Source organism: Canis lupus, chromosome 6 (genome assembly GCF_048164855.1).
Source record: "Canis lupus baileyi chromosome 6, mCanLup2.hap1, whole genome shotgun sequence".
Taxonomy (NCBI): domain Eukaryota; kingdom Metazoa; phylum Chordata; class Mammalia; order Carnivora; family Canidae; genus Canis; species Canis lupus.
Genome location: NC_132843.1, coordinates 36,022,882 through 36,042,893, shown reverse-complemented (window position 1 = coordinate 36,042,893; position 20,012 = coordinate 36,022,882). Strand labels below are relative to the sequence as shown.

General features: G+C 50.3%; 1 protein-coding gene and 1 long non-coding RNA gene across 6 annotated transcripts in view; one reads left to right on the top strand and one right to left on the bottom strand.

Annotated features, from left to right (window-relative positions):
- The window catches only part of LOC140635215 (uncharacterized), a 29,522-nt gene extending 10,459 nt beyond the window's left edge, over positions 1 to 19,063 (top strand). For 2 of the 3 annotated variants that reach the window (XR_012032583.1, XR_012032585.1), the window contains exons 3-4: positions 16,709 to 16,863; positions 18,888 to 19,063. This is a non-coding gene — a long non-coding RNA (uncharacterized lncRNA). Of the gene's footprint in view, positions 1 to 8,156; positions 8,753 to 10,703; positions 11,112 to 16,708; positions 16,864 to 18,887 lie in introns of those variants that run through there. The other variant, XR_012032584.1, reaches the window with a different exon arrangement.
- Positions 135 to 15,006, bottom strand: LOC140635213 (urea transporter 2). Of its 3 annotated transcripts, none has more exons than XM_072829453.1 (10): positions 14,684 to 15,006; positions 12,270 to 12,352; positions 11,370 to 11,529; positions 10,308 to 10,497; positions 9,819 to 9,947; positions 8,728 to 8,920; positions 6,087 to 6,234; positions 5,316 to 5,450; positions 4,167 to 4,216; positions 135 to 1,174 (listed from the first exon to the last, which is right to left on the bottom strand). In XM_072829453.1, exons 3-10 carry the CDS (start codon positions 11,515 to 11,517, stop codon positions 974 to 976), a joined length of 1,194 nt encoding a protein of 397 aa, XP_072685554.1. In that variant the 5' UTR covers positions 11,518 to 11,529; positions 12,270 to 12,352; positions 14,684 to 15,006; the 3' UTR covers positions 135 to 973. The 3 variants fall into 3 exon arrangements, with proteins under 3 accessions (XP_072685554.1, XP_072685556.1, XP_072685555.1); XM_072829455.1 differs by lacking the exon at positions 14,684 to 15,006 and adding an exon at positions 12,732 to 12,776; XM_072829454.1 differs by lacking the exon at positions 14,684 to 15,006 and having other exon boundaries at positions 12,270 to 12,651.
- Positions 19,064 to 20,012: the final 949 nt, after the last annotated feature.

Sequence of the window (20,012 nt, the reverse complement as noted above, 5' to 3'; positions counted from 1 at the left end):
TCTACTGATGATTTTTAACTTTTCCTCATCTCTTGTCAGACACTTGCTTGACCATGAAAATCCCCTCCAATGGGCAATGTGTGAACAGGGTAGGTGAGCTCCATTTCAAGAAAACCCTGATACCACCTTGTGAACTTAACCATTTAATAAGAGAATGCTTATCTATGCTACAAAAGAAAACACATTTGTTTAAAACATGATTTGAGTGTTGAAAAAGATCGGTTTTCATCTTATGACATTTCCAGAAATATTTCTGGTATGTAAAGGAAGGCATGTTGGCATTTCCAGTGAGTTTAGTTTCCTAACCCCAAATCTGGAGAACATCTTCTCATGACCCAAGAACAAATCTCAGAATATGAACATTTTCCTGCCTTGTCTCCAGGTAAGCCCTCCATCTATTATTTACTGTAATTATTTGATAGTCATGCTCATTTTGTCAGTTTATGGGAGAGAGAGAAGAATCAACACTTCTGTGGTAGGAGGGACTATAGAGTCCCTCCCTGTCATGAAACTAATAAGAAGTCGAGGCTGAGAGCAGGGATGTGCTCACCCAACATGGCAGGAGCTCATTAGAGGCAGAGCTGGGACAGAACCACCCCATCACCTTCCAGGCTGATACATGTTCCCTGGCACTGTGCATTGCTCCATGAAATGACTGAGTTGGAAGTGCATGCCACCAATCACTGACATGGCTTATTTTGCAGAAGAGGGAAAACCCCTCCAAGGGAGCTCTTCTGCAGTGAGCTATGGGTATGGAGTCTAAACTATTGTATCCTTGCTAAGCGTTGTGCATCTTGGACCTGAGAGGTTCCTAAATGGTGACTATACATGCATGTCCTTATGCAGGGGAATAACTAGGGTGTAGGCTTGCTTGAAGGGAAAATCACAAAACAGACAGAAAGGGAAGTTGAATGGCCTTCAGCCTGGGGACCGGGACAACCTGCTGAAGGCTGAGTGTTTTGGAAAAGGCAGCCTAGGAGACATCATAGGCCTGGTACTTTGTTATGGTTGATGCTCTTCTGTTTTTCTCCTGGGATAGGTAGTAGATGCGGTTGGCCTCTGGGTAGGTGACTTTGCTGAGTGGAAGCTTGTAGATGGCGGGGTTGTTGGTCGTCAGGAGCAGGAAGGTGAGTGCTGAGAGGCAGAAGGGCCAGGTGCACGGTGGTAGTCCAAACTGGGTGGGGGGCAGGGGAGACACACAAGAGAAACCTTGGTTATATCAGATGCTTGTGCCTGTTTTGTCAGCCCTTATCAAGCCCCTCCATCCCTGGGTAGACGACAGATCTTTGTGAGCATTGATAGGAATAATACTTAATTCTTGACCAGTATAAATAAAATCACGTCAGTGCTCTCTGTCCACATTGTAGCAGGTGGACACACATTCTTCAAAATGCAGCCATTGGAACCGTATTGTAATATGGAATGTGGGTTTATGTAGAAACCATGGTTTGTCTTGGGCTGTCTGGCCAGGCTCTACCTCCAACTCTAGGAACCATGACCATTGCCTGTCTTTTCCCATAGCCCCTGTTGAAGGAGTGGCTTTGGCAGCCATTTTGTAGCTCATGACCTTTTTCTCTTTGGTCACAGCTGATTGAACTAGAACAAGGGACTTGACTCAAATGCAATTTCCACAGGCAGATGGCCTGGGAACTGAATTTTCTTTTGAGGATTTGAACTAAGAGAGGTTGAGGTCTTGGTTTGAAATGACTGGAGAGCCAACCATTGCTGGGTGGCCACTGGGGCACTGTGTGCAGCAGAAGAAACCCACTGCGGAGAGACACGGAGATCGAACAGACATTTGGAGAGAGGCAGAGACGTGATCTCCTAGTTCCAGGGGCTGGTGGTGGAGGGCAGGAACCTCTCTTCTCAAAGGGATCACCCATTCCCAGCTTCCCTTCTCATGGAGTTGACCTGTTTTTTTATTCCTTAAGATGCCTTGAGCCTTTCTGATGTGCCTCCCCACTCTTCCTTGAGTTCACTTGAGTGGAGAGCTTGTTGACAGGGAGCCTGCAGACTCAACTGTGAGGCAGACCAAATCACGTTCCATCAACCCCCAGCGCCATTTCATTTTAAGCAGTAAAGACCTTGGGTAAATACCATGGAGATAACAATGCCAGTGATGTGTGTGCTCAAAGATGGCACTGCTGGATGGGGCCTGAAGAAGAACTATGGCAGCCAGAACTGTGGCTGTAAGAATATCAAGAGTAATGAATTCCATCCCGTGAGTCTGCCTAAAGCCCTGCTAACACAGCACAGTGTGTTTAGGGAAGCACCCCCTGGAGCCCTACAGTGGGAGACGATGTAGGTCTAGAGTCCCACAGGCCCAGATCCACATCTCAGCTCCAATCACCTTGTTAAAGGCATTTCATCTGCCTGAGACTTATATCCTCAAGAGTAAAGTAGGGATAACAGTGTCTACTTAGAGAGTTGGTGCCTAGTACATACTGAGGACTCCGTAAATAGCCCTCAGCACGTGGCCATGAGTGTCAAGTAGAGGGTGGCATTGTGGAAGGCACGGGGCAGTGCATACAAGTGCCAGCGAGAAAGCAGAAGGACACAGCTCTTAAGTCCTCTCGTGTGTGGAGGGCTTGGACGGGCTCATAAACATCACTCGACATGTTTATCCCCTGTTCGTCGAGAAGATTGGAAATTCCTTTGGAGAGAGTCAATAGCCTGCGCTTTTTTGTATCCCTGAGAGTGATCAACACAGCATCTTAAACATCATAGGAACGCAGAAAGTACACTTGATTTAAAAAAAAAAAAAAAGCCTAAATTGGGTGGTATCACCTCTGACTCATCTGCACACAGAAGAAAGGACCGGCCATCCCTGAACAGAAGCCTCTGGTTTGGCTTCTCTTTCAGTACCCTGCCCGAGGAAGGCGCGTGACACCTAGTCACGGGCTGGACAATCAGAGGTAAGGGTGGGTACCACCAGCAGGAGCGGAGGGCCTGGAGCACACAGGAGCCACAGAGCCCAGACTCCATGCTCTCCTTACCCGTCTGTGTTTCGAGGGCTGACCATTCAGCCCCAGCTCTTATGTTCCCACGGTGGCAGCTTGTGCCTTTAGACTTTCACTCACTCCTTCAGCATTTCTTGTGCACCTGTCAGGTGCTGGGTACTGCAAAAGGTACTAGAGCTAAAGACTTGACTATGACTGGGCCCCTGTTCTGAAGGAGCACACGGGCTGGAGTTGGAAGAGGAAGAATGTATACTAGGCTCGTCACAATACTGTATACACAATACTGAAGGCCGCGTGTGGGAGCAGAGGTACATGCAAAAGCCACTGGGGCCCAGAGGGGAATTCAGTCCACTGGGGTCAGGGATAGGGTCAGGGAAGGCCAATTCTCTTGCTAAGAAAATTTCTTCCTGAGCTAAGTTCAATCTGCCCAATTTCACTGAGGATGAAGAAGGGTTTCAGACAGGTGTGCATGGAATGCCTGCCTCCGTTCCCACCTTCAGGACCACTGGGGCTTTTCCTGGTGGCTTTTATAAAATGTGCCCTTGAACCCTTATCCAAAAGAGGGAGGCACTGACTGTGACTGAGCCCTAATAGCTCTGCTCTGGGTCTGGGACCCTAACCCAGGGTTTGTGGGGCTGGAACTGGCCATGTGGCTCCTCCTGACTTCAACACCACCTCACACCAGGGCACAACCAGGAGGTTCTTGGCCGGCTGCACATGCCCATAGCCAGCAGCTCTGGCTTCTCTCAGGTATGGCTGGGGCTTGGTTCCCTGTCTTCCCTGAGCTTTCCCTCATGACCGCCTCAACTCCTAGTTGTCAAGGGATGGACAAAGATGTACACTGGCCCATAAGCTGGTTGGGCAGTTGATCTATAAACATTAAAAAAAAATTAAATCATGAAGATTTAAGGGAAGTTCTAGGGTATGATGCAAGAATTCAATTTACAAGATAATGCTCAAGTTAGCCCTCTGTAAGAAGCTCCATTGGCCCAATGGCAATGGGGTCTGATCTGACCGATGGTTGACGTTTACGCTTTTTAAACCCAGCTCCTCCTGTGTAGCAGGTGCCAAGGTGGACAGTGTGATTGGAGACGAGAGAGATGAACTGGGGAGGGGTTCCCGGAGGAGAGGCTTGCACTGGCTTTGGGGAGCCCCCAAAACAGCTGGAAGGGCACGGTGGCATGTTCTTAGCGTACGCTGACTCACCACGGACAGCACATTAGCCAGAGCAGCGCCCAGGTAGGCCGCGAACAGCGCTGCAAAAAGAACCAAGAGACAGTCCAGTGACTAATGGACCCTCAAGCTTAGCCTGTATGTTATCTCCCCAGACATTCTCTGCCACAAATGCTATCTCTCAGATTAAAATTAAAACTTGAGTTATGTTTCTATTACTTGATAGCTTTGAAACATGTTAAATTCCAGGCAGGTGCTGGCACAGCTAAGACAGCAGGTGAACTTTGTTAGAAAGGGCCAGAATGGAGCGGTTACGGTTCTCTTGGGTTCCACCACCTTGCATTCTAGCAAAGGAACATTTAGCAGCATAAACCATACATGAAAATTTTTACTATCACGGCCAAGGTGAGTGGATCCCAGAAGCCCCTGCTGGAATAGTTCATCATGAGTTATTGACAGAATATGGGTTTCCAGGGAGGAGCAGCATTCTGTAAGCTTGAGGAAGACCACATGGGCCCACCGCCTTGTCTTCTAGGCTTCCCTTGTAGAGGGCATGGCCGGGCTGGCCACTGGCCAGAGCTGAATGCCGGTACGAGGTGAGGGGGGCTCTGTGAAAATGAGCCAGTGTAATTGGGCTTTGCTTCTGAACCCCCAGTTTCTCAACTGAAGGCTGCCCAGTTGTCCCTAGCATATTAACAAGAGCAAATCTTTATAAGAGAGGCACTGGGTGCCCACAGCCCTCGGCATTCCTGTCACATAAGCATTACTTGAAGGTCCTGTGATCAGTGTTTGGGTGCTTCTATCTATCTGATGTAAATCACCCAATTCTATATATGAAGATGAATTTGGGGGAAGAAGAGTTGTTCTATCAGTTAGCTTCCGTCACCAGCCAGGAGAATAACAATCACAGAGACAGCCCCCCGAACAACCCCCAAACAACCATCATCTAGAAATTCTGTCCTCGTGTGGCTGAGCTCTTTGTTCCGTGAAAATAACTTCTACCATGTGAATCATTGAGCAACCGACCATTCCGAACAGTTTTAGATAGAAACACTTTTATGACGCAAACAATCCTCCCATTTATTGCTGAACGGCCCGCCGAATTTTCAGGGTGGCTTTCTGCACAGGGACAGCCCCACGGGAGGTGTGTGAGGTGCAGAGGGAGCTGGAGGTGGTCCCTACCGCAGGCAACGGCCAGGAGGTGGGTCTGCCAGGTGAGGACGTAGAACATGCCTCCTATCGCGATGCAGGCCAGTGTGCTGTTGAAGCCACACAGGCCGAAGTAGATGGACTCCAAGGGCGTTGCTATAGTGAGGGCTGCGGGAGAAGACAGGCATAGGTGCTGAGTTTAGGGGGATCTCACGGGGGCTCACCTGCTGGCCCTGGAAACCACCACCGTGCTCAAAGCCCAGACTGGCCACTTCCTTAGGCTTCTATAGAAAAAGAACTTTTGATCTTATTCAGTGAAAAAATAACTAAAATAAACTGATATGGCCATAGAACCACATGAGTACTAGCAGTGAAGTGTCAGGGGAAGACGAGAGCTTTCTAAGTAAGGACTCTACAGCCTTTTTAAGCAGTCCAGTCCAGAGAAGTTCCTTCCTCCAGCCAAGAAAGAAGACCTTTCCTTCTTCATTGCTATCTTAACGTTCTCTACTGGAGTATCATCCCTCGGGATAGGATGTAAACTACAAACATGCCTGGAATTAACCTCTCCCCGAATTTAAATTTATACTAAGATGTAAATGGTTAACACTTCAAACCTTCCAGAGGCATGAGGACACTGGCACCTAAAGTTGGGAAAACAAGGTATAATGGAGGGAAAGTTTACAGGAGTCAGTGGGAGGAGGGGGAGAGGGTCATTAAAGACACATGTCACCATTTTCTTTGGAGTCGACTCCAGACACTAACATCCTTATGGCCCATCGGAGAGGAAGAAGTGATGACACTAACCTGCTAACATCCCCATGGTGGAGCCAATCGCAGCGTGCAAGCAAATAAGAGGTGATGATATGAACAGAGCTATGAGGAAGATGCCTCCAGTCCAGGGGTTGTCGCAGCCGTACACCTGGCCTATTCCAACAGGGATGGCTCTCAGAAGCTGTGGGTGTAGAGTCGCATGTGGTTATAGAGGGAGACAACACAACTTGAGCCCTGGCTGGAAACAATTTGTGCCAAACCCTCTACGCCCATGTTTTGCAGCAGGTTTCCAAGATGTTTGTATTCAAATAGATTAACTCTAAAAGGAACACAGCTTTTTTGCTTTAATCTTGAGTTCTTAGACCAATACGCATTCAGGATGTTAAGCTTCCTTTATTTAGAGACGTTAGTGTAAGGCACTAAACCCCCAGTGAAGAGAAACTAAAAACTTAAAATGAGGGAATTATCCATTACAAAAGCAAGAGATGTGTGATCAAAGGGTTTGAAAACCCTCTTGTAACATTTAAAAAAACACCCTAGAATTATGACTAGAAGGCTGAATATTACATGAAAAAATGGTCCTTTGTGTTTCCAAGAATAAGGTGTCTGGGTGATGGTCACATTAGTCTATGTGAGCAGTTGGACTCATGTCCACAGAAGGGTCCCTGAGGAGGTAGGATCACGGTCTCTGCTCTCTTGTTTGGTACACCAATCAGATGGTGACTGGTGGGTGAACACCCTGCTTGCATCAGGCCTCCAGGGAGCTTGGGGATGGGGGACCCGTCTGCCAAAGTGAAGGGTTTGACAAGGCAGGATCCACTGCCTTATGGGCACTTGCAAAGGTGCTCCGGAGTTCAGGAAAAGGATCCTGAGCATGCAGCCTTCCCCAGCAACGGGGGTTAGCCCCTATGCTTTGGAAGTTGGCCAAAGGTTCTTGAGTTAGTAGAGTGTATAAAGGAGGGGGCCTCTGGGCCATGCAGGGTACACTGGGGTTTTCTCACCCCTCGGGCGGTGAGCTGAGAAGGAGCAGAGTCCTGGGGCCAGGATGGCCATGTATTTTGAGGAGCCAGCTCTTCTCTCAGCCCATTGCTTTCTGAGAGGACTTGGCCCCTGGAGGTGTGCAGGGACAGGAAGACACAGCAGGAGCCTGTGGGTTGGCCTGGTGGGCCAGACTCAATCTCCTGGGACTCCCAACACAGAGAAGAGGGTGGGGGCTCTGGTATTACCATGTGGGCAAAGGCAGGCAGGTGGGGGAGTCTGATGCAGAGGCAGTGGTGCTGGGCAGTGTGGTCCCAGCTGGTGGCCCCGTCCAGGGGGCCGTCCAGTGACCAAAGAGCCGAGGAACTCATGGGGCTTCGACATTGTTGGGAGTGTTAGACTCTCTCTCTGACACTGACTTGGTCCCCCAATGCTCCAGGCTGTCATGAATGGTCAGAAGGACAAAACATAGGGGTCATTGTCGTAATCCGTTTGATTGGCAGGAAAGTTACTTCTTAAAAGGTGACCAGCACAAACTGCATTTCTCTCTCCTAGAACTTTGGGGCTCTGAAGTGTCTGTATGAGATTCCCTAATTGTTGTTCCCTTCTGCGAAATTCCTAGATATCTTTTCCATTGGAAATGTGGCATAGAGAATGCAAACTTTCTTAAACTTGCCTTTTTTAACACCATCCCCCATAGGCAACAAGTTAGAGCAATTGTGCCTTCGAAACTCATTGGTGGGGGTAAATACCAGGAAAGGGAAGTGTAATGAGTGAATCGCTAACCTTTTCTCACCTCTGGTTCATGAGGGTCCTCACATACACAGACGCAAATCAACACGGATGAAGCTAACACGAGTATTTCTCTTCCTAAATCATATTTCTTACTGCAAACACAGGGCCCTTTCTACCAGGCCATGCTGTTGTATACTATGAAATGCTAAAAGAACGTAGGCCTCATTGTTTCTGAAAGTTCTTCCAACAAAGCCCAAGCGGCTTTGTGGTTAGATGATGGCCTGCCAACAACAAGGTTCCAGAGGGAGCCCTCGACCATGGAGTGTAGTCTAGTGTAATGGAAAACAGGAGAACCTCAGCGAAAACATGTCTTATTAATTATCTTGGCAGACTTCCAGAGGCAGGCGTTCTATGCAAAATCCTCGTAAAACACCATTCAAAGCTCTGATATGTAGACATTTCTTAATGGAGGGACACCTGCGCTTCACCGTGGGACCGTGCCGGAGAGAGCGAATGGAATCAAGTCTGGGGGTCAGAACAGAGACTTCTGTAGCCCACAGGTGGCCGTGTGATGTGTGTGCCTTTATCAGTGACACGGATAGAAGGGAATACACAGAATAAACTGGAGCAACATTGGAGGAAAGCCTCAGAAAGATTTTTTTCAAAGCAGTCAGGAGGCCGGAGGGCTAATGTTGACTCTGCTCTTCACCGATTAGCTGCATGACCTCAGGCCTCAGTTTCTTTCTCTGTGCTATGACAGTGTGGGCCACAAACGGTCCTGTTAGCTCTCAGAAGGAGGAAGGAGAAGGGTGGTGGCTAACGAGAGGCTGCATGTGGAGCACCTCACACCGAGTCGTGGTTCAGCCATTACCCGGGGAGGCTTTTGGCATGTGGAATCCGCAAATGCCACTTTGACATGGCTTTTGGACAGATGTTGCCCCCTGCCTTCCACGGTACCTACCAAGGGCACTTGGACCTCTGACCAGGTAATGTTGGGCACGGAGGAGGCGGGCTGCAGCAGCGTCGTGGGGAAGAAGAGGTTGTAGTGGCCGGTGGCCGCCAGGTACAGGGTCACGGCTATGTTGAAGGGCAGTGTGAAGACGGGGAGGTCCCACTTGCTGAGGATGGTGCCCAGGGCACTGGAGAGGATGGGGCTGTGGCAGAAACATAAGAGACTCCATTCAGGAGGCTCCTGCCCTGACACTAGGCTGAGCAGGAGTTGGGGAGGGCTGGTCCCTGTACTTTCCTGACGATGGGGAGCCTGCTGGGTACGTTCTCTGAGCCTGACTCGCCCTGAGCCTGTGTTCCCTTGGCCTCTTCCCTGGGCCTGGCGTGGTGACAGGGCGAACGCCTGGGCTCAACTGCAGAGAGAGGGCTTTCTGGGGGCAAGACCCAAGGCAAGGGGTCACAGAAACTCCTTGAAAAGTCATATAGCTCCATGCTCAGGCTTGAGGAGAGAGGACAAGCTGGGAGAGTGACAGGGAGGGGAGTCAGTCATTCTATGAATAAATTCCTTCATTTATTCATTCAACAAACGTTCGTGGAGCAGCCGAGAGCGCCGAGCCTCCTGGCCAGAGTGCCCTGTGCTGATCTCTGGAGGTGAAGGGGAGCTGAGGCTGGCCCTCGGAGGGCTCTGCCTGGTGGCTGGTCCTTCAGGCTACACTAGGATGTTGTCCTAGGCTGGTCAGGGGTTCCCGAGGATGGGGAAAAGCTGGGGGGGTGGGTAGGGGAGTGTGAGAAAGTTTCTAGAAACTGACAGCACGCTGTGGTATGGCTCTTCACCTATATGTGCCCCAGTTCCTTCCTCTGTGCTCTGGCAGAAACCCCTTGACATGTTAAAAAGAGAAAAGTGAGGGATGGCAGGTGATACCATCCCCAGATCCCTGGGCACAGGGCTGTCGCTGTGTGACACGAGGAATTACTGCTGGTGGATGTTTCCCATGTGCCAGCTAAGCCAATGCCCCCTTAAAGTGGAGTGGAGACACGCGGAGAGCTGGGATGAAACGCTGGGGGGGCCCTTGACTGTATCCACAGCCTCAGGAGCAAACTTACCAAGACATGGACATAATGATGACAGGGAGCAGGAGCCACCAGTAATAGTTGCCTCTGTCTGAGAACACGGCCATCAGTAGCCCCACCAGCACCCCGTTGTAGCCGTGAAGTCCCGCTGCGATGGCAGACCTGGGGGGACATAGGAGGCCGGGTGAGGTGGGGTCTCCCCGGGGCCTCAGGAGGGGCACTGGGGGCACTGCCTACTTGACTCCCCTTGTGACCCAGGTTTTTGTCAGTGGGGGCCTGACTGCACACGCCTTCCAGAGGATGGCCCCACTGGGCACAGGAAGGAAAGCCATCAACCCTTCCTGGTCCCCCTGGACGACGTGAAGCTGTTCCCAAATAATGCATGAGTGGCTGTGGTTAGTACTTAATGGAGGGGTTTCTGAGCTTGGAGGCCAGTGGGGAGGCGAGGGGAAGGTGGCCCATGGTCCCCGCAGGAAGCCACCTCTGGCCTTGTGCTTGAGTCTCAGGGCTCCTGGAACTTACCTGTCCTGGCTCAGGATGAGGGCTGTCAAGGTGGACACTACAGTGCCCAAGCAGCCTGACACGGCCCACCAGGGGTTCTGGACAAAGAGGCCCAGGACAATGAGGATGCCGCTGACGGGGTTGTTCACAAACATCACCTGCGACGTGCCCCGGAGAACCCAGTCGAGGAACTGGAACACGGGAGATTTGTCTGAAATGGAAGCAGGGCAGGGAGTCAAAGTTAAGGTGTGCCAGGCCCGCGGGAGACTCTGGTGGGCGTGGGGAGCTCCGCACTGAAGGGGGTTCTCAGGGCACCAGCCCCCACTGCCACCTGCCACAGGGGAAGCTGCATCAAAAACCCATGAGAAAACTCTTTAGACCCCTCATCAGCTCTATGGTCTTTACTTTGGTTTTTAGGTTGTGAGGACAAGGTCCCCTGAGCCATCTGTGCCCCTGTGAGGGTGGCAAGAGTTTTCAAGAAGACGTATCCAAGAAGAAAGTTCTCTAGCTGCATAGAAGGTGTCAAAGCCACAGGCTCTGGGAAGATTGCTAGAGAGAACTTACTGGAACACTGAACATAGTTCTCCCAAGTGTCATCTGTAAGGCAGGCATTTTTTTTTTTTTTTTTTTTAGAATGCTGATTCTAGGGACGCCTGGGTGGCTCAGCAGTTGAACATCTGTCTTCAGCTCAGGTTGTGACCCTGGGTCCCGGGATTGAGTCCCACATTGGACTCCGCACATGGAGCCTGATTCTCCCTTTGCCTGTGTCTCTGCCTCTCTGTGTGTGTCTCTCATGAATAAATAAATAAAATCTTAAGAGAAAAATGCAGATTCTAGAATCTCATGCCTAAATGCCCCAGGGGATGTGTGTCAGCTCGGCTGCTATGTTCCAAAATGAGGGCTTGCACACTGACGCCTAGTGCACTCACGTCCCAAGTGTCTGCATGTCTTTTGTAACAGCAAAAGACTCTCATCCCTTATAGAAGACCCTAGACAGGGCCCTCAGTCTAATCTGTCAAGGCCCGTGGCTTTGCACCTGCTGGGACGGGTGGCAGCGACACGTTAGGGGCAGGGTGGACTTACCTTTCAGCCCCTCGCCGCACTCCTTCATCTCCCCTGTGATGTAACTGAGGGCCCTGCCAACCCTCTTCCCGCTGGCTGCCACGTGGCTCTGAATCCAGGAGGCCTTGGATGTGCTCGCCTCCACCTTTATCTCCGCGCTGTCCTCCATGGTGTCCAGATCCTGTCCAGGGACAAGACAAGGGGCTCCCATATCCCGTGCTTCACACGCTGAGCAGCCACCTTTGTGCTGGCTCGGGGACCATGCTAACGTTTTCACTGGGTATCTAGTGATGCTGCTGCTTGGTGGTCTCCATGTTTCTGTGGACAGGAAGACCTTGTCTCGTTTGACGCGTTACTTCATTTAATACGGGCCAGAGCCTTGCAGTACAACGGACACTGTGTTTGTCCTCATCCTGGGGGTGAGGGCTCAGGCATGGGTGGAGTGGAGCAGGAGTTCTCACTGGCAAAGATCAAGGTCCAACAGTAGAGCTGATATCTAACCACATATCTTTAGGCTCTTTATTTAATCCATTACCACCACAACACCATGCTCTTCCCAGAAGAATTTATTCCCCACCCCCCAGCAGGTCGCGTCTATAAAATCTAACTATCCATTAAAATTAAACACGTGAAGATTCTGTTTCTAAAAAAATTGGTGCTGGCTTGTTTCCGAAATGCTTGAATGCCCGATTTAGAGGTAGACAGATAGTAACTACGTCAAATAAAAGGAACATGAAGTTTTATAAAGTAGACTACAAAAAACAGACATTTTTTAATCTCAGGTTATTTAGTTTCTAGAAATAACGAATTCAAGAAAAGTTGGCCTAAATCAGAGGACATCTTTCCCCAGTGTCCGCTCCCTGATCTATGGCAGGCTCTGTGGCCTGGGACCCTGCCCAATTTCGGCCACTTGTGACTCACCAGCAGCTCAACCGTGGGCTTCCGGTACTGATAGGGAGAAGGGTCTTTGGTCTGTCTCTCCTGGTGTTCGCTTTTTCCAAACACTGGAGTTAAGGAAAGCACAACATTAATTAGGACACCTCTACCCACCCAAGCAGAGCTCTCCAGGTGGGGCTGAAATACTCAGTATTTCCTATTCCACTTGTGTGAGTACAGAACCATGGCGTCTTGCAGCTGGAAGGCCTCTTTTAATTTTCGGTCAAGAACCCATTTGGGGGATCCCTGGGTGGCGCAGTGGTTTGGCGCCTGCCTTTGGCCCAGGGCGCGATCCTGGAGACCCGGGATCGAATCCCACATCGGGCTCTCGGTGCATGGAGCCTGCTTCTCCCTCTGCCTGTGTCTCTGCCCCTCTCTCTCTCTCTCTCTGTGACTATCATAAATAAATAAAAATTAAAAAAAAAAAGAACCCATTTGGACTCTCACATTAGGTGGAAAATGTACTTCCCCATGTAAACAGGACACTTTAGGGAGTTCTGAATTTAGGGAGTTCAGAGGCTGGCCTCCAGGGAAGAGGCTCTGAGTTCGCTCAACGTTTCTATTTCTCAGATAAGGACACAGTGCCTTGGCCATGATCTCCAAACTAGGGTTCCTTCTCCTACACTGCATGAACTTTTAAGCGTAGAAGGAAGGAAAACTTGGATGTTATTTCTCCCAGAGGATTAAACTGCCTGAGCCATGCAAAGTGTGGGTTTGAGTTTGACCATGATTCTCTCCATCTGGATGACCTTGGGCTGTCCTGATCTCGTGTTTTTGGATTTATTTCTGATTTTAGCAGCAACTGCCAGTTGGATTAAGACAAGTGATGTCTACATCAATCCTTGAAACAGATTTTGTCATGTTCTTGTAATTCTAGGAAACCCTTGTGAAGTTGCTGCAAGCCTATTTTTTCATGATTACCAGATGGGTTATTTTTTAGGATGACCAAGTGTAGCAGGGTTTTATGCATCCCAAAAGAAGGCCTTGGCAAGCTTCGGCCTCGGTGCTCTGGTTCCCTCTCGTGGTCAAGTGCGAGGATGGCAGGCTGGGCTCTGAGTGCCCTCCCTGTAGGTTCAGACTGAACTGGCCGTTCTGCTGCATTCAGGAGCCTTTAGGGCACCTGTGTGCTGGAAGGACGCATTGCTGAGCTCCCAGTTCTGAAGGGGCAGGGGCTGCAAGTACCTGTGTGGTTGGGAAGTTACACTATGCAGGGCAAACTAATTAATGTTGGAAGCTTTGAGATAAAGAGTAGGAGCAAGGAGTCCTCTAGGAGTTGAGGCCTGTGTGTCTGTGTCTCCTGGTGGACCCACTGCTTGTGTGTGGAACACCCCCATCATCACCTGCCCCCACCCGTGGCTGCCGTTGAGCAATTTCCACTAGCCCACGTCCCAGGCTCCTTGGCACTCTCCCCACCCCAGCCCCCAGGCCCCATGAGGAAGGATGTTTGGAGGGGGGTTGTTAACCTTCTGAGGAAGGCCGTACCTCTTCCTTGCCATGCCAGTGGCCCCCACCCCCCGCCCCTGTCAGATACAAACTCCTGGGCTAGAGGGTCCCTGAGAAGTCTCAGTACCCTCTACCATGTAGGACATGTTCCCCCTCTGCCCCCGGCCCTGTTTTCTGTGTTGGCCACTCTAGATGGTGAGAAACTAGGAGGCTTAGGTGAAGCAGAGCAAGAATGTCACAAACACATCTTCTAGAAAGCATGTGAGGCTGTATGAAGGACACTGACTGGTCCTCCCCCGCCTTGTCCTTCACCAGCTGCATGACTGCGGGGGAGTCGGTTCCCCTCCCTGAGGTTTCAGGGGCAGAATTAGATTGCCCCTCTGCCCAGGCCCATCACATGGCTACTTTTGCATCTGACAAGCAAGGACTCCGGGCGAGCCCCTCCCTGGCCCCGGGCTCCTCCCTGGCTCATTTTGGCTGCCCCTCTTGGTCTGTGGGAGCCCCCTCCCATCCACGACTCTCCACCTGTTTCCTTGGCCTTGACATCTCGGTGGCCACTGTGGGTGAGAACTTTTTACCTCAAGCCCTGTCGGTATACCTGTGGTTTGTGGCTCAGCAAGAAATTAGACTCTCCTGGGGAGCTTTGGAAGCTCTTACATTGGCTTGGGCTGCTCCCCAGATGAATTAGATTAGTCTCCTGGGATGGGAGGCAGGGGATTCCAATATGCAGTCAAGTTTGAGACCTCCCGAGTCAGCTGCTTATCCCAGCATCAGCATCCCCCCGGCCCACTGACGGGTCTAGACAATGGGGTGGTGCTGTGGTCACAGGCTGGGTGTGAGAAAAACAAGCCTGGCCCTCGTGGCTCTGCCTACCGCCCAGTGAAGTAGGCACTGCCATTGTCCCCATTCTAGAGATGAGCAAATCGACCCGAGAGTGAAGGGGAAGCAGCACACACCTTTGCTCCTCCTCCGAATGGATGACCACTCGATGTGGAACACGCTCCTGGGCTTGGGGGGCACGGCCTCCAAGCCCTCATCGGCCTTTGTGCTTGCTGCCGCTGGCTGCTCCCTCCCGCCACCTAGCCAGGGGCAAAACAAGACAGGTCAGTGTCCGCCCTGGCCTGTGCCCAGGGAGAGCCAAGCAGGCGGTGTGGGGACAAGTCACATGCAGAAGCTGGAAGGGCAGGAGCGGTCGCTGTGAGGCTGCAGGTAGTAACCACATCTGTGTCTGTGTCAAGCATCCAGTGTCTCTGCTCCCCCTGTAAACACTTCCAATCCCTTTCCCCACAGGGACCGTGTCACAGACACCTACACCTGCCAAGACAGAGATGAGCTGGTCTGCCCTATTTCCCCAGCAGGGAACAGCTCAAGGACCTTCCCAGCTGGGCCTTGCCAGCCTGGCTGGCGTTCAAGTGCTGCAGCTAGTGACCTGGCCTCCCTCTGGAGAGGGGGGCTGGGGCGGGCGGTCCTCGATGCTGACCGTGTTTTGGAACCACCGGGCTCTTTACCCGATGCCTGGAGAACCGAGGCTGGGAATGGGTCCTGGAGCTTTCTACCAACGAAAGTTTTTCAATGCCTGTCATATTTAAAAGGTGGCTCTGAGGAGCTTGAGCTGAGAACCATCAACCTGGGTTCTTCCCACCTGAGATGTGGTCCTGGGACCAGCAGCATCAGACTCATCTGGGAGCAGGTTGAAAATGCAGACTGTGGGGGGAGCAGAGCGTGCTCATCTCTTGGGACAGAGTTTCCCAAAGCTGGGCCTGGGATTACAGCATCCTGTTGGCTTGCTGCGGTCCATGCACCCATGTCCACCCCACGTGGATCAGTTGGAGTATTTGGTGGTCCCAGAGGTACACAGTTTCAATATTTTCTGCTTGGGATTCAGGGCACTCTGGCCGCTGTGATCTAGTGGTCACCTGCGGTCTTGGTTCGGAATAATGCCTGGGCATTGTTGTCTGCACAAGCTGGAGAACCGAGGTGGGAATGGGTCCTGGAGTTTCCTACCAATGGCCATGTGACTCTCAGCCCTCAGTCCTTTTCTCGGCATTCTTGCTGCTTAGAGTCTGGTTCATGGGCCAGCTCCATGGACATCAAATGCAGACTCTCAGGTCCCATCTCAGACTGGCTGAACTGTAGTCTATTTTTACCAAGCTCCACAGCTGACCTGAGTGCACCCTTACATTGAGAGAACCCATCTGGATCACAGCATTTGCACAAAAATGATTTTAGCAAAGCTCAGAACATAGCAAGACCCACACCCAGAGCATGTATGGGATATGCATGAGCAAGGAAAGGGGTTTTGTCTATACTCCCAGACTGAAAGGGCAAACAGGCAACCATGTTCCTTCCCTCTAGGCAGCAGGACGGGGAAGAAAGTCCCCATTCCAGCATCCTGTCTGTGTGCCAGCGCCAGGCCCTCACTTCCTCCATAACTCCAGGGAGAAGCCCCCCACCCCGATCCCATGTCAGACACACCTGGAACATCAGCCTGCCCTAGGGGCCCTCTGCAACCTCTGCCGGACGCTTGCTTCCTGTTTCTTGTAGCGCAGTGTCAGCGGCCCTGGCCACCCCCCATACACCCCCGTAACCCCTGGCCTCTGGGCAGAGCAATATTTTGTCCTTAGTACCCTCGCCTTGGCATTGCATGGAGCTACAAGATCACCGTCTACCTCCCACGTCCAGAAAACTGAACTCACCTAAGCCGCACAGCTCATTAATTATGGCACAGCCAGGAGTTGTTCCCAGGTCTCCTGACCCCCCAGTTTGAAGCTCTGTAAATGGCTGCACAAGGTCTGGCTCGGCTCTCATGCCCTGGCTCCTCACTTGTAGCCCCCCAGATTCTGCAAGTGGCTCAGGGCCCAGGAAAGTGGGGCAGGGCCCATATTGCCAGGTGCTCCTCGGGTTGATGTCCCCACCACCAAAAGCTAAAGCAAAAAAGTATCTTTCTTTTCCTTGAGCATCTTTTTTTGGTCTTTATTTAGGGAGGTGACACCAAATACGGTCTGATCCAGGGGTGGTCGTGCGTCTCCCGTGGGTTATGACGGAAGGGCTGGGCCTGGAGGCAGCAGCCCTGCTGGATGTGCCGGCCAGCACTTGAGAATGAAAAGTGGGAGCAGATGCCACCAGAACACTGGAGGTAAAAATCATGAATTTCCCAAGGCTGTGAAAATACCTTAAAGCTGGAATGGCAGCAGTTTACCGCTATCTTTGGGACAGATTCTCAGGACTTTCCTAATGGGAAAAGGTGATTTCAAGAGTATCATGGGCACTTCTATCAGATGTTTTAGAAATAAATGCTTATCGATGTGGCAGGGAACAAAGAAAACAACAGTAACTCTGACAGAGAACCCAAGTCACTCATCTCTGCATGCTGTTTCCAGTGACGTTTCACCCACTTGCAGGCATGGCTCTCAGAAAGAAGTAGGCAGACCCCCTTAGGCAGGCCTTGCAAGCTCCATCTATAGAATGATGGCAGATATTTTGGAGGGATACCCTCTGTTTCTTTCTCTTATTGTTTTGAAGAGGAGACGATGCTTGCAAAAGGCTCTGGAAAATAATTTTGCAGTGCTCTTGTGTCAGATACCTTTCCAGCGAGGCCACTTTCCTTGGATGGCACATGTTCCTCCACTTGGGCAGGAGGGCTCCCTGTCCTGGCGCACGCCTGGCACCTTACACCTGCCTGCACTGACTCTTACCTTTGCCAAGTGTCAACTATGTGTTCTCGTCTGTCACCTTCACAGGATGATGAGGTCCTTGGCAGCCCGGATTATACCCGTTTATCTAGGCTTTCCCAGCACCCAGCACGAGCCTGGGATTGGGTAGGCACTCAAGTATTTGCTGAATAAATTAATGAAGGATAATTATACCATGCACTTTAGTTTTGAATGGTATAATGAATAATCATTGGATATTTTAGGGTATGAACTATTTTTAAGAAGTATGAACTATTTTTAAGAAGGTATGAACTATTTTTAAGAAGGCCCCATTTTACGAACTATTTTTAAGAAGAATTGTAATTGTTAAATGCTTGATACATATTGAAATAAAGGTGAGCATCTTTCATTGGTTGACAAAGTAACAGCTGAGTCGTGTAGGGTTTTGCAGGTTATAGGAGAAGAGCTGATTATTTTCAGTGGTACTTGGATAAAAGAAACGAAGTTTACAGATGGTGATACAATGCTCAGCCATCTGTGACCAACCAACCAGAAACCCAGGAATCCTGCAAGGGTGGTTGGACAGAAGACAGACCATCGAAGACAGAGATCTTGCTCAACAGAATATAGGAACTACATATTACACAGGTCTGTTCTGTGTGATCACAAAATGCTAAGCGTTTTGTTCTATAGCCCATGAGTAATTTTTTGATCATAATAACTTACTTTTTTGAAGTACTTTCAACTTTTCTTCCCCTAACGTCACGGCACACATAGAAAATAGGTGGTACAGTGAATAGATAATGTTTATGGCCAGAAGGCCTACACCCATGGACTCGGGGCCCCCCAGGCCCACCTGGTTCCTTAGAGGCTGGTGGGTGCTCTGCCGGCCCAGCTCTGTGGGCGCTGTGGCCACATGATTGGAAAGCTCCGCCCTCGATAGCCCGCGGGTAAACCTTAGTGGCTGAGTAACTCCATGGCCTGCCTACCCGGTGTAGGAGCCACGCTCTCCTTCTCTGGCAAGCCTTATTAAGAGTCCTAGTGCATGTAGGGGCATGGTCCTTGCCTTCGAGGACTGCCACCATCCTCTTTTTTTATAGGCAGGAGTCTAGCAGCCCTTTCCTCCTGTTGACTCACAAAACAAAAGAACGAAAGAACAGTTATGAGGCACAGTATTTGTTCAGAGGTGTTTTTCCTGGACAGCGGCGCCCTAGAGTACTTCTGCCTCTACGGACATTGAACATACAGAAAATGTCAACTGTTTAAACACCAGAGTTAAAAATTTTTTTGTAGAGGACCCCATCTGTCACATACAATTTTGAAGCTTCCTGCCATTTCTCTGAGAGGAACTAAACAAACCCAGACCACGTATGACATTGTTCAGAAGAGAGAAACTGATCTCGTCCATCTCACTGAAAATCAGTCTTCACCCAGACAGGCCCAGGCCTGAATTCTTTCTGCAAGTTGTCTTTCTCAGATTTTGAACAGATGTTCCTGTCTCCTGCAGGTGGATCGATGCCATCCATGCATCACTTGCAATGTCCAGCATATGGAGCATCTGGAACCCACCATTAAGACCATTTGTCACCCCTCCCTAAAATTTGCCCCCTCAAAACCCCACTCCAAACTTGCCTGTGTATCATTACATTTGTGACACTCAATAAAAGGCCAAGGAAAGTTCCAGACCATTGCACACTGCCTTCTCTAGTAGCAGTGTTTTCATATTCCCTTTCCCCATATCCTCTTCCTCACCCCCTTCCTCTCCATTATCTGTGGCAAGCATAGCGAATTAGTGATAGCATTTTCTTCCGATAAATTTGAAAACAGTCTCAGACTCCTTCTTCACAGAACACTCAGACAACCAATACCAATTAGCTCGAGTTGGCACTTAAGAGTAAATTTATTTTCCCTCCTCTAGCCTTAAAGGAAGGTGTAGACACTGTACAAGTTTGAGAAAAGGGTTATATCAAGGCCAGTGTATTGCTCTCAAGCAGAGGCCTGGCTACAGGCCCTTTCAAGCCTCACAGGATAGCCTTTCCTCAGTAAGTTCACCAGAGCTCACATCCTTTGGTGCCAGTCTTAGAGGAGATCACATACCATACAAGGTTGTCCATTCTCTGATCATATAACTTCAATATCCTGGAACGTTCTAGAAACGTCCACTCTCTGTGGCTACACAGAATATGTCTACAGTAATCTAAGATGGCTGTGTAAGAGAGGAGTGCCAAAGAGATAGGTTATTAAGCTGGGATGTTAAGATGTTTGTGGATCCTGAGATGGTCTAGTTCTGTTGGCATGTCTGAGGAAGGGGTAGAGGACCTGAGGGGAGAGACCAATATGCCTGGACCAGGTACCCCAGCCCTGGAAGAAGCAGGTAATGACTTGGGAAGAAAGTTTTCAAATTCACTGCATGAGCTTCCACAGTTCAACTCCACATGATGCTGCCCTGAGAACCATCGTGATGTGACAGCTGTGGGTCACAAGGTTGTAGAAAGGATGACAAACAGTGTGAAGGCGCATGCAGTGGGCAGCTGGGGAGGTAAGGGGGTTTAAGAGCTGACGGATTAACTTGGTTTCATCACCAGGTGAGCAAGAAGAGCTCAGAGCTGTGAGTTACAACCCCTGGACTTCT

Excerpts from the sequence above, each read along its gene's own strand:
- LOC140635213 (XM_072829453.1), bottom strand. The coding sequence starts at position 11,517 with ATGGAGGACAGCGCGGAGATAAAGGTGGAGGCGAGCACATCCAAGGCC. Across the intron at positions 6,235-8,727 it reads CAGAGGTCCAAGTGCCCTTG|CTTCTGAGAGCCATCCCTGT; the intron begins GTAGGTACCGTG and ends CTACACCCACAG. Across the intron at positions 5,451-6,086 it reads CACCATGGGGATGTTAGCAG|CCCTCACTATAGCAACGCCC; the intron begins GTTAGTGTCATC and ends CTTCTCCCGCAG.